Here is a 13,798-nt window from a genome sequence, read left to right on the forward strand (position 1 = left end):
ACCCTATATTAAATAAGGGTAAAATAAGAAAAGTAAGGAAAAATTTATAATACCCACAAACAATAATTGTTTTTCTTAAACTGTGTGATAAATGCAGAGTGAACAACTCTATTAGGACGGAAGAAGTATGTTTTTTTATTTGTATAGAGATTAAGTAAAAAAAATAAAAGTATAAAAATTAAGTAAATAAAAAGTTAAAAAGTACAGAAACTAACTAAAAAGACAAAATAGATCAGGAAATAAGGGACTTGAAATGAATTATGCCTTTTAAATATTACAAAATGTAATATCAATTTATACAAATAGTAATAAAATATATCAATTTGTGACAATCCCTTTTAGTTCCTTCACTCCATATGATAGTTTTAGAATTGAAGTTGTGTGGATAGCAAGGAATGTATGATTCAGACTGAGAATCTTCAAATATTATCCTCAACTCTTTTAAAATAATTACGAGAATGTAAAAGAAGTAGAAGCTTAGTCCTAAAGCATGGGATTTAAGCGAGAAGGGGAAAAAAAAAAGAGAATCCCAAGAAAATAAGAGAAAATGTCTCCAACACTTAAGTTTGTTGTAGGGATAATTTATTGATAATTTTAAATTAAAAATGTATATATAATTTGAAATAATGTCATAAAAATTTATCAACTTTACACGTTTAGTCTTTTATCACGCCGTTTAAAAATCGTCATTTTCATACACCAACTACCCATTTTTCTCAAATTCATATATCATTCAAAAATCCGGCGAAAATTGTTTATGTGTATAATTATCTGATTCGTTATGCCATGTCACTATTTGGTTGTCAATTCATCAATTTTCACCGGATTTTTGAACTGCATGTATATGAATTTGAGAAAAATTGATAGTTGGTGTATAAAAATGACGATTTGTAAAAGGCGTGATTAAAATGAGAAACCGTGTAAAGTTAGTGAATTTTATGATATCCTAAATTCTTTTATCATAATAAAAAAAACTGAAAATAAAATCATAAACTAACGCAGCAAAATAAAGAAAAGTGAAATTCATTTTTTTTAGTTTTAATAGTTTTTAACTTAATAAATGTAAATATTATTATGAACTCATTTCAGTATATCTAATCTCATTGTTTTTCCAATTTTTCAGGTTTGTGATTTTGATCGCTTTTGGTTAATCTCCGACTTCTTGATTCCTTTGAAGATTCTTTTGTTTCTAATAAAACTAGTCAACTGTTTTTATACTTTTAGACTGCAGTATAACTAGTTAGTCTTTTATGGTTATTCATACTTTGGTCGGATTGGTCCGAATGTTTATTTATGTTATTGGCATGTTATACTTTGGGATTCTATCATTATATAAGGCATGCTGTTGGAGTCTCGTGTTTGAGACGAACGTTGGATTATACAACTGTTTATAAACTGTTAGTGTTAAGTTGGAGTCTTGGTTGCCCCCGAATATTGGTTTTCTGCAGGTTTATTTGTACTGTGTGGTTATCCTCAAGATTGGCTACGGATTTCGGTACAATCATACCCGGTCACGATCTCTGATTAGATCGTGATAAATAACAATCGCTAAAAGTAGTTTCAAAGGGGTTTTATACAGTTTCAAATGGCTTCACACTATTTTCAGTCGTTTCAAACATATGCAAATGTTTTTTTTTTAAAATAGTTTCAAATAATTTTACAGGTAAAAATAATTTTATGCATATAAAATCGTAAAAATGATGAAGCCGTTGATTTCTTTTGAAAAAGTGCAAGAAAAAGCATCAATATTTTCAAAAACGTTACTATAACAAATAACAATACAATATAATATATTTAACATATAATCATGAAATAGGATTGAACCCGTTGAATATTTAATGAACAATTATGAAAAAAATTAGAAAGAAAAAGGAAAAAAAACAAAAAAAAAGAATAAAATCCAAAAGAAGAAAGAGATTCAAAACAAACACATTCTATATAAGAAGAATATTTTGACAAAAAAACGACAAAAAAAAAAACGATTAGCAGATGAGAAAAAGAAGAAAAAAATAACGTGTATAAAAATAAATTAGATTTAAATAAAAGCAAAACTAAAAATAATAATTTAAAAAAGTAGAAAAATCAAATTTCAAATTCAAAATTTAATATACGTTATAAAGAAAAAAATATTTCTAACAAATTTTCAAAATAAAACTCTTTTTATAATGCCACGCCCGATATGCATGTTTTATAGACTTTTTATCGGAGCGCCGATTTCTTTGCGCGATCTGAGGGCCCATATCTCAAAGCCCGCATTTCACGCCATTTCAGCTCTTCCTTTTACCAGCACTTCTTGACCAAAACAAAAGAAAAGAAAATTGGCCTAATAATTTCACATTAATAAATTTATAAGTCTACCAGCATAAAAGCTAATACATATTCTCAGCCTGAAAATAGTTCTTGAATTCGAGTATAATAGTTTTAAAGTTTAATACATCATTTGACTCTTAAACTATATCATTTTATTCTCTGAAATCTTTAAATTAATTTCGTGTTCTATAAAACTTTTTTTTTTATTCTATTTAACCTTTTATTCGAAACGTGCGCACAACGCGCGTTAGCGTGGATAAAATTAGCGACATGGTTTTGCTGACATAGGATTATATAAAACAAAAAATAATTAAGAAGTACAATAGAACACTAAAATAGTTTAGAGGTCATAAAAAATAAAATGGTAAAATTTAGGGATCAAAATTTATTAATGTGAAATGGTAAATCGTTTTCCCATTTATTACCAAACGGTAATATTTTAATGACATGGCAAGCTAATTAATGCCATGTCAGCAAAAATTAATTCGTTAGCTGAGTGGCTAATGAGATTAACGACCAGGTCGGCACCCTAACAGAGGAATGTGGATGAAAGGGATTTTTGTTCCAAAATAAAAGTTTAGGAGTTGATTTGTGCCAAAATAAAGTATAAGGGTTGTTTTGTATCTTTCTAAAAAGTTCAAGGGTTTTTTGTAATTTGTTCCTACATACAGCTAGTATTATGTTTTTGAAGTGCCCTTAACGCACTCATTACAAAGTACAAACCCTTATTTTTTAGCAGTTTATTCTGTTATAGTCGGGTATTGACCAAACACACAAGAATAAAGAACACTATAAAAACTATTCATCAATGAGTTGATTGTGACTTGTTAGAATATCCCTAATGGACTCTCGAATCATATCAAACTTTTTAATTTAAAAAAATTATAAAAAAATTAAGTTTTAAGAATTTTTTATAATTTAAATTTAAAATAGAAAGTGAGTTTAGCTCTCCGCATGTAGAGAGCAAAAACTCTCTATCTTATATCTTATCTATAATAATTTTTAATTTTAAATTATCAATTAAGGATAAATATAAAATTTTAAACAAAAACATTCACATGTTGATTAGTTTGATTTATTTTACCCTCTTAGTTGTGGGATCATAACCAAATGGAAAATAATATATAAATTAAAACTGAGGTGGCAGATTACTATTAGACTATGTAGCACGGAAACGGAAACGGGAAACGGAAACGATACGAAACGGACACGGGGAAACGAAAGTTTTTCAAAATGAAGGACACGAAACGTGGGAGAAACGTGCAAATAACAAAAATATAGGGATATATTTATAAAAATATTATCTAAATATTTATGATAATTAACAAAATAATTCATTTTAATATACTAATATTTAAAATTTTATAAATATATAAAAACATATAATATAATTCAACACAAATAAGTATATTGGTTGTATTGTGGGCAATGCGAATGTAAAATTTATGGGTAACTAGTTAGATTTTTTTATTTGTGGGTAATAGTTTTAATTTTTTTACAAATTTTTAATTTTTATTATTTATGGAAACGGCCCGAAACGTTTCGTACGGGTGTCCAAAAGTTTCCGGTTTCCGAAACGTTTCCGAAACGGAAAACGCAACTTTATCGAAGTTTCCGTGCTTCTTAGCTATTAGACAATAAAAAGATGAAGGGATAAAAAGAGTTGCGACATTTATTTTAGAACATCTCCAATGACTTTTTTAAAATTGACAAACTCTCTAATTTAAAGAGTTTTATCAATAAATTAAAGTCCAATGAACTCTCTAAAATTTAAATTTAGAATAGAGAGTGAAAATGACTCTAGAGAGCCATTTTCACTTTTTAATTCATTTTCAAAAGGGTTAATGTTATAAAAATTTACCAACTTTACACAATTTCTCATTTTAATCACGCAGTTTAAATTTTCTCATTTTCATGCACGAACTACCATTTTTTTCTCAAATTCATACACGATGCTGAGGTGTCACGGCTTCATTGGTGTAATTTGCTGAGGTGAAGGTCATTTTACACCAATGAATGAGTGCCACGTCAGCACCATGCATGAATTTGAGAAAAAATGGTAGTTCATGTATGAAAATTAGAAAATATAAACTGCGTGATTAAAATGAAAAAACGTGTAAAGTTTGTGGTTTTTTTTGACATTAACCCTTCTCAATAAGACAACATTTTAAATTTTAAAATAAATTGACTATTTTTCATTTGAAATGTATTATTTTAAATTTTGAAACTTAAAACTGAATAAATAAATAAATAAATAAATAAATCAATATTATTAATATTAATATTTTTTAATATTTTAATATTTTTATAAAAATAAAATAAATAGTAAATATTATAAAATTTATTGGAATAAATATAAATATATTACTCTTTATTTAAATAATTACACTCTTTAAAATAAAGAGCACCATTATATTTTGTATTGTTTTACAATTAAGACTTTCTATTTTAATATTAGTTGTCATTTTCTTTGTATCTTTATATCTTTTTGTTTTTACAATTAATGATATATTCAATCTTTCATTAATATTATCATACTATCATAGCCAATTAAGTTGTTCTTGCCATAGATTTTTTTGGCAATTTATTTTGTTGCGCGATTTTACATGTTTTTGTTATTTTTTTGTGAGTTTTGCTGGTTATGCGTCTGTTTGGCTGTTCGCCTTTTGAGTATGCGTCTTGCTAGCCTTTTTTGTTAATTACTCGTCCTTTAGTTGCTTGGCTTTTGAGTTTGTTATCTATGATAAGTTTATTTATTTGTTGTTTCATGTTGATAATTTTCTTAATATGGATGAAATTAGAGATAACTTACTTTAAACAGTTAGTGTTTATTTAAATGGTAAAAATTATACATACTGAAGTTATGTGATAATTTTTTTTCCTAAAAGATAAATAAAAATGGGGATATATTTTCATGTGCTTTTGTAAAGCCATAAATTAAAAGGCAACTGACTATGTGACAGTATTAGATAAATGGGAGGTAGATGATTTCAAAATTATTATTTGGATAATTAATAGGTCTGTTAAGAATTTGATAGGTACCGAATTAGCAAAATATGAGATAGATAAAGAGATTTAAAATCATCTATCTAGACTATATATACAGTCTAACTTTGTAAATCAATACTAGTTGGAGTTTGATATTCGTGCTCTATGGTAAAATATATGAATATTCAAAAATTTTGTGATGCTGTGACATATTTATGGAATCAATTGCCTCGCATAATATGTTGAATTACGAGACTTTTGGGGTTTATATTGCACTAAGAGATGAGCAGTTGATGTTCAATCTATTTATACTCATTTACTATACATTTTATGTATTTGGGTTTTGGATAGTTGAATTTGATTGCTATAATTATAGTTTTAAATATTTGTATTGTTTTAAGTATTTATAAAAATAGTTTAAATTTGTATTTTTTTTATCTATAGTTTCTATTTTTATAACTTCTTTTTGTTTGTTAGAAAAATTAAATAGAATGGAAATGAAAGTTTTATGATTAGACTATATTTTAAATTCTATCGACAAATTTTATTTTTTTTGTATCTAATTTTTCTAATAATTATATGGTTAAAAGCTGTAAAACTGTAAAATCAAACCATTTTAGATAGTTAACCGATTTAGTGGTTAACCGTTTAAAATTTTAGATTTAATTTTTTAACGTACTACTATGACATGTTTTACAAATTATCTTTATAAACCGGTTAATCAGTTCATGCTGCATGCCCACCCCTAACTGTCACCGCTTTCTGTAAAAATCAAAGTATAGCAACTTAAACAATACAAATAAAAATATATATAAACCGCATGTAAAACAATTATCGAGTGCATAGACCTCCACAAATTTAGCAAAAAAAAACTTTAAAATTGTTTATCAATGGCAAAGTTTCTCTTGCATTGTAATTTTCATGATATTCCTTCTTCTATTACTTAACTCAATTCTACTTAAGAGAGTGTTTGGTTCACTTTTTCAGTGGAATTTTTATTTTTTACTTTTTAAAAAACTCCGCTAAAGCGTTTGGTGGGATTGTGTTGAAGAAACGTTTTTATACTTATTTATAGTACACGCTGATACTTTCTGAAACATATGTTCAAAAAGAATAAAGTTAGACAAAAAATTTTTTGCAAGAAAACATAAGACAATTTCCCTATTTATTGGAAGAATTTCAGTGATGACACTCGGAACCAAATGCTCAATTACCTCTCTTGCCTTTTATCACGTTTGTCAATATATATAGGCAAAACCAATCTTAAGGTTTTATTATATTTTGAATTTGTTCCTAAGCGATTTTTTATTTATTTGTTCATATACTTTCAAAAACTATTTTATCAAATTCTTTCATTAACATAAATGGGGATATATAAGGATCAAATAAAACTTGTTTTTGAAAATATATAAACCAAGTAAAAATAAATTTATAAAATTATTTTTAAAAATACAGAGATCAAGTAAAAAAACAAAAATATTTAAAGATAAAGTAAAGAAAAATACAGAAACATCAAAATAGATGAAATCATATATATATATATATATATATATATATATATATATATATATATATATATATATATATATATATATATATATATATTATATAGTACTACTTCCAACTTATTATTTTATTATAACATTTCATTAGAGTATATTTAGTAATATTATAAATTTTTGTTTTTTTATATAAACCCTATATTTTTAGAAAGAATTGTAATAACTAATAAGAAAAATAATGGCATATATTGTTGAAAACTTGAAATAAATTATTCACATAAAATTAAATAATTAAATAATTATTTCTGATTATAAAATTACAAAATATTTGACTTACCTTATATGCATTCCCTTCGAACTGTAGAAAATGCATGTATTAGTTACATTCTTTCATTTTGAGTCAGAATATGTTTTGCTCCTTCAAGAACGGATAATCTGAAAATTGCTAGAGTTATTCACAAAAGGACCCACTGGAATTTTAGTCAACTAAGTTGATATAATAAATACCATAAACATTTCCTTCTTTGGCTATAATTACAATAAATGCTATTTAACCCACTATTTTGTACCAGTTTTATCGTCCCTCTACTCTCTCTGGTGTATAATATTTATCGCATTTGACCATTTTATATAGATTAAAATAATAATAAATATATCTTGATGTATATGCTTTTTTATAAAATTGTCCATATTAATTTCTACTCCCTCCATCCCACTTAAGAAGGGATATATCCATTTTACACATAGATTAAAAAATTAATAATTACTCTTAACTTTTCTTATTTTACCCTTATTAACTATTGTCTTATAATTTATGTGTAGAGTATTAACTTTAATTATAGAAAGAGAAAATATGGGTATAAAAGAAAATTCTTTTTAAAAAAAAATTATGATTTGACCTTCTTATGTGGGACAAAAAAAATTGAGATGCGTATCCTATTAAACGGGACGGAGTACTTTTTTATGTTTGACTAATTTTTTTATTCTTTTAAATTATTTATTGCTAGAGACAAATTTGAAAAATGACAATAAATGCTCTCTTGATATTCTAAATATGACAAATATTATGGACCAATTTTTTTTTAAATGCGACAAATATTATGGAACGGAGAGAGTACATTACATGGGTTACCTTCTAATCATTTTACACTCTAAATATTTTAGACTACGATTGTAAAATAAAAAAATCAAATAAAAAAAATTCAATCAAATTAAATCAATTTAAATGTTACAATCTGAAAAAATATCGGTTTGATTTTAATTTGAAAAATAAATAAATAAATTATTGGTCTAGTTTACAGATTTAAAATTATAAACCAACATAAAACAAATCAAACCAATATACATTCATATAAATATTTTTATTAAAAACATATTGTAACTTAAATATAAAAATTCTAACACTATTTTATAAAATTGTACTTCATAAAATAATCTATTTATATATCATATGATAGATAATAATAATTATTATTGACAATTTTAATATTATTATATTTATTATCGATAAATAAATATTATATTTTATTATATTTAGATATCATGTTAATAAAATATAAAAAATATAACATAAATGTTTTATGAAATATTTCTTTCATTCGTTAGTCATTATAAATTTTTTTCATATAAATATATAATTTATTTTTATTGTGAATAAATAATTGTAAATTATCTAAATGTTTATTTTACATGATAAATAAAATATTTGATAATGGTTTCAACTGGTTTCGAAGAAAATATTATCAAATTAAGCTAAATTAATTTTTTTTATTTGTTATCCGTCTAGTTTTGTTTTTGTTAAAAAATTTGATAAACCAGTATAATATGTTTAGACGAAAATATTAGTAAAAAATCAGTAAAAACAAACCATGTATACACTCCTACTTTAGGCATGAAGATGGAAATGGATTGGTTTGTCTCGTGAAACGTCACGAAACCACTCGTGTCAGATTTAGGCAGGAACTAAATTAAAACTGGCCTAGAACCAAGAAAAGGTCGGTTCCGGACCGGTTCTAAATTACTTGAAATCGGAGTTTTCGCTCTTGGTTTCCACTAGTTTTTAAATTAATCTTTAAATCTACCATAAATATACTTAACTAATAAGATATCCTACCATATTTATTTTTAACATATTCCACCATATATGTTAATATAATTAATTACTAAATTTATTTTTTACTTTTATATATGAGTCATATATTTATCTTTTTTATTACCTAATTAGATCTAATTCATTAACAATATCAATTACATCTATAATTAATGGTATTTTATTTATTTATTATATAGTAGTCCAATGATTATTTTTCCTTTTACATTGTTTGATTAACTCTAAACCAATGATAATATAAATTATTTCTATATTTAATCGAGTGACATTAATTTATTACTTAATATTATACATTAAATGTTTATTTTTGTTTTTTTATTTTCCCTTGTTGGATTTAAATATTTGATTATAAATTTATATTTAATTTATTTTTTGTTGAACAGTCTGGACCCTGAACTGAAACCAGCCTGAAACTATCCAAGCGCTGTCCAATATTTCATTTAATTGTGAAACAGCGGCTCCAATTATGAACTGTTGAAGCTTTATAGACACAAATATTTTTTTAATTACAAGCTATATAAGGTGTCCTGAATGAGTTTCAATTATACGATGACTTTTTTTTAGCTCTTTCACATTTAAATTAATTAAACTTAAAGTCGGGTAAATTTTATGCAGAAGATAAAGCTCTAATTTCATATTTTAAATGGATGTATAAATAAGTATGATTTGAAGGCATAAAAGTCGACATCTCAAAAAATGGAGTCCAAATTAGAAATGACCGTTCAAAATGACTATCACACTTAAATAAAGAGAGCGCCTTATTAATTTATATGCGTCTTGAAGACTGATTCAAGATATTTAACATACCATTTAACAAATTAGTAGGAGCTAAATTGGACGGACCGATTCAGCCATGATAGGTCAGTTCGATTTGTTGATCATTAAACCATTTAATCATAAAAACTGGTTAGCTTTTATACGGTTACTCTAATTCATCATTTCTATTTTTTAAAATGTAAAAACTCATATATAAGGGCCAAATTATTTTTTAATGTTCTAAAAGCTTTATAACATTATAAATATATTTATATTTATTCAAAAAGTTCAAGTTGAACCATAAACCGTTGGACATTATTTTTTTTAATTTGTCAATTTCATTAAATCAAATCTAAAACAATTATATTTGTAAAAAGCTCGAAAAAATTCAAAAATTAAACCCGATGACCTGACACGAAACAGACAATTTACGCCGCTTGATTCGGAGATCCACCAAAAAATAATGATTAATTGTTTCGCTAATTAAATGTAGTACTCGATCACATTTCTCTAACTCCCGCAAACTGATTTTTAATATAAGAAATTATAGTCATGACATTCGATTCAACCATCACTTAATAAACCCTTCATAAAAATGGACAATAAATCTTTCACAAAAAATGACAATAAACCTTTCACAAAAAATGAACAACAAACCTTTCATGAAAGGATAAGAAACAATAAAATATAATTTTTAAAAAACTACTAAAACTCATAATAATTTCATTATTATTTTTGAAAGGTGTTCAATTTATCTTTGATTTTTGATTCACGATAAATTAATTTTACTATTCGCTTTATCGGTAATTTTAATTCATCAATAATAAAAAGTGAAAAAGAATAGACTGAAATTAAAGCAATATAAAATGAGAGATAGCTACTATTAATAGCAAAAATAATCCATTGACGACAGTGAAAAAAAATTATAAGTGGTTATGATTTGTTTTTAGAGAGAAACGAGAGAACTACCGGATCGGTTTTTAAAAACTGGTATATAGCAATAATCCCAAAAAAAATAATTAAAAATTTATTACTCAATCACAATGAAAAAGAAAAGAATTTCTCGAATGGAAAAGCCTTGATTTGCGCTTAATTTGGTGATATGATCTAATTACACATTTTCCTATATAAGCCCAAGTAATTGTTCATTCAAAGTCACATACCATAAAACAAAAGAAAAAGCATAATTTTGTTGGTACTTTTAAGAGTACTAAGGTACCAACAAAAAATAAGAAAAAAATGAGGGCAGTTTCTTCCTGTATTCTGTTTTGCTTCACTTTTTTTCTCGTAAGTTCTGTCCAATCTAGTCCTAATTACAGGGATGCATTAGCAAAATCTATAATGTTCTTCCAAGGTCAGAGGTCAGGGAAAATCCCCAACTCTCAACAAATTACTTGGAGGTCCACTTCAGGCCTTTCTGATGGTTTACTTGCCCATGTATGTTTCTATCTTTTTTTCATTTCCTCCTACGGAAACTTGTCGAGTTCTATGTTTTGATGTTTTGTTTTAATTTTTCGTGCAGCGTTTCCGTTTGGAAGTAAAATAGTTGTAAAATATATTTACTGGATTTTGACTGTTTGTGAATTTGCATTAGGTGGATTTAACTGGAGGCTACTATGATGCTGGAGACAATGTGAAATTTAATTTCCCAATGGCTTTCACCACCACAATGCTTTCATGGGGAACTCTAGAATATGGCAAAAGATTAGGTCCTGAACTGCAAAATGCAAGGGCAGCAATACGATGGGGTACGGACTATCTTTTAAAATGTGCTACAGCCACTCCTGGGAAGCTCTATGTAGGTGTTGGTGACCCTAATGTTGATCACAAATGCTGGGAGAGGCCTGAGGATATGGACACTGTTCGTTCTGTTTACTCTGTTTCTGCTAGCAACCCGGGCTCTGATGTTGCAGGGGAGACGGCTGCTGCGTTGGCGGCTGCTTCGATGGTTTTCCGGAAATCCGACCCGAAATATTCGAAGTTGCTGCTGGCTACGGCTAAGAAGGTTATGCAATTTGCATTGCAGTATCGGGGTGCTTATAGTGACTCACTTGGTTCAGCTGTTTGCCCATTTTATTGCTCATATTCTGGCTATAAGGTACGGACTAATCCTTCTTATTCGAGTTCCCGACTTGTAGTATATACAGTATAGGAAGTTATGTTGTACAGAAATTTGTTGAGTTCGTATATTTTACTTGTGTTTTGTTTCCGCTTTTTTTAGTTTTTTTTCTTAAATTTCCGGAATCTTTTATTTACGGTTTCAGTATTTTTTTCGTTTCAACGTTTCCGTTTTTCTAACTGTAATGCCTATTGCAGGATGAGCTATTATGGGGAGCAGCATGGTTATTCAGGGCAACAAATCAAATTTCGTATTACAATTTGTTGAAATCATTAGGAGCTGATGATCAACCTGACCTGTTTAGCTGGGACAATAAGTATGCTGGTGCTCATGTACTCTTATCAAGGGTATGTCACATATTTTGTTCAAACTAAATAATTGCTGAGTCATCAATTTATGAGATATTCTTAATTTATACCGAAATAAAAAATACGAAAATTAAAATTAAAATCTAAGCTTAAAAATAGTATATATTTTATATTTTAACTACTTAATACTTTAAAAAATATTTTATAGATTATTGATTTTTTAGTTTTTTTAACATAAACTTATACATCTTGCCTGCAGAGGGCTGTAGTCAACAATGACAAAAATTTTGAGCAATACAAAGTTGAAACTGAAAATTTCATGTGCCGGATCTTACCCAACTCTCCCTTTACCACTACAAAATACACACAAGGTAATAATAAATTATTTTTCTTATGTTTTTTATTTTCTTGCCATAAAAATACTTTTTATAGGCTAAATTACAATATCCTCCTCAAACTATATAGTAATTACTGTTCTTCCCCTTTAAAATGCAGGTGGACTGATGTACAAGATGGGTGAAAGTAACCTACAATATGTGACATCAATTACATTCTTACTTACCACTTATGCCAAGTACATGAAATCAACAAAGCACACTTTCAACTGTGGAAATCTCTTGGTCACTCCTAATTCATTATTATATGTTGCTAAAAGACAAGTATGTCACTTTTCTCTTCACTTCTACTTATTATTGCTCTATTCTATAAATCGGACTGGACCGGCCAGCTAGTTGAATCGTGAACCGTAAACCGACGTCTATGCCATTTCGGACACCGGTCGAATTTTTATAACATTACTTTACACTAACATTTTCCTTTTTATTGGATGTAATTTTATAGGTGGATTATATACTAGGTGTGAACCCAATTCAAATGTCATACATGGTAGGCTTTGGGCCACATTTTCCAAAGAGAATTCACCACAGGGGATCTTCATTGCCATCAATTGCTAGTCACCCACAAACTATTGGATGTGATGGAGGTTTCCAGTCTTTCTTCTATTCTCCAAACCCTAACCCTAACATCTTAGTCGGAGCCATCGTTGGCGGCCCGAATGATAAAGACGGTTTTCCGGACGATCGATCTGATTATAGTCATTCAGAACCTTCAACTTATATCAATGCTGCCATTGTTGGTCCTTTGGCATACTTTGCTGAAACCATTAAGGGCTAATTAATTGATTGACTTTTTCTTTGCTGGTCACATATTGCACATATTATGAAAGCTTTGTCTGATCTCTTCAGAAAAAAATGAAAGCTTTGTCTGATTAAGTATTGGGTCTTGTTTGATTATTGTCTTCAACTTTTTATCTCTAGGAATTTAGGATTTCAGCTAAATGTAATAGATTTTAACTCTGTTCGAATTTGATCAAATTTGGTAAATCGGAGAGGGCTACCTCCTGTTGTGTAGTCCAAATCTAATCAGCCTCCTGAAAAATTCAAGTGAGGAATTTTCTTTTCTTTTTCTTGTGTTAAGGATTGTTATTTAAAAAAACACTATGGCTTATCATAAATTTATTACGGGAGCTCTACTGTATAAAATAAATAGTAGTAATATTTTTTTTGTCCACTTTAAGAATGGTTTATATATATATTAAAAAAATACTTATTTTTTTTCTTAATTTATCCCTATAGTAGTATTGTAAATTGGATTTAAAATTTTTAAAAAAATTATAGTCATTAATATCAGAAAAATAATGATGGGT

The 13,798-nt window shown here is 27.2% G+C and overlaps 1 protein-coding gene across 1 annotated transcript; it reads left to right on the forward strand.

Annotated features, from left to right (window-relative positions):
• The first annotated feature begins 10,819 nt into the window (after positions 1 to 10,819).
• On the forward strand, positions 10,820 to 13,553 carry LOC126666994 (endoglucanase 9-like). The gene is made up of 6 exons (XM_050359934.2): positions 10,820 to 11,103; positions 11,261 to 11,764; positions 11,983 to 12,132; positions 12,353 to 12,464; positions 12,589 to 12,752; positions 12,934 to 13,553. The coding sequence occupies exons 1-6, from the start codon at positions 10,906 to 10,908 to the stop codon at positions 13,264 to 13,266; spliced, it is 1,461 nt and encodes a 486-aa protein (XP_050215891.1). The 5' UTR covers positions 10,820 to 10,905; the 3' UTR covers positions 13,267 to 13,553.
• Positions 13,554 to 13,798: the final 245 nt, after the last annotated feature.

Source organism: Mercurialis annua, linkage group LG2, assembly GCF_937616625.2.
Source record: "Mercurialis annua linkage group LG2, ddMerAnnu1.2, whole genome shotgun sequence".
Classification (NCBI taxonomy): Eukaryota; Viridiplantae; Streptophyta; class Magnoliopsida; order Malpighiales; family Euphorbiaceae; genus Mercurialis; species Mercurialis annua.

Bases quoted from the DNA above. Each gene is read 5' to 3' on its own strand.
- LOC126666994 (XM_050359934.2), top strand. From the start codon at position 10,906: ATGAGGGCAGTTTCTTCCTGTATTCTGTTTTGCTTCACTTTTTTTCTC. The intron at 12,465-12,588 runs GTAATAATAAAT...TTTAAAATGCAG, and splicing joins CACTACAAAATACACACAAG to GTGGACTGATGTACAAGATG. The intron at 12,753-12,933 runs GTATGTCACTTT...GTAATTTTATAG, and splicing joins TATATGTTGCTAAAAGACAA to GTGGATTATATACTAGGTGT.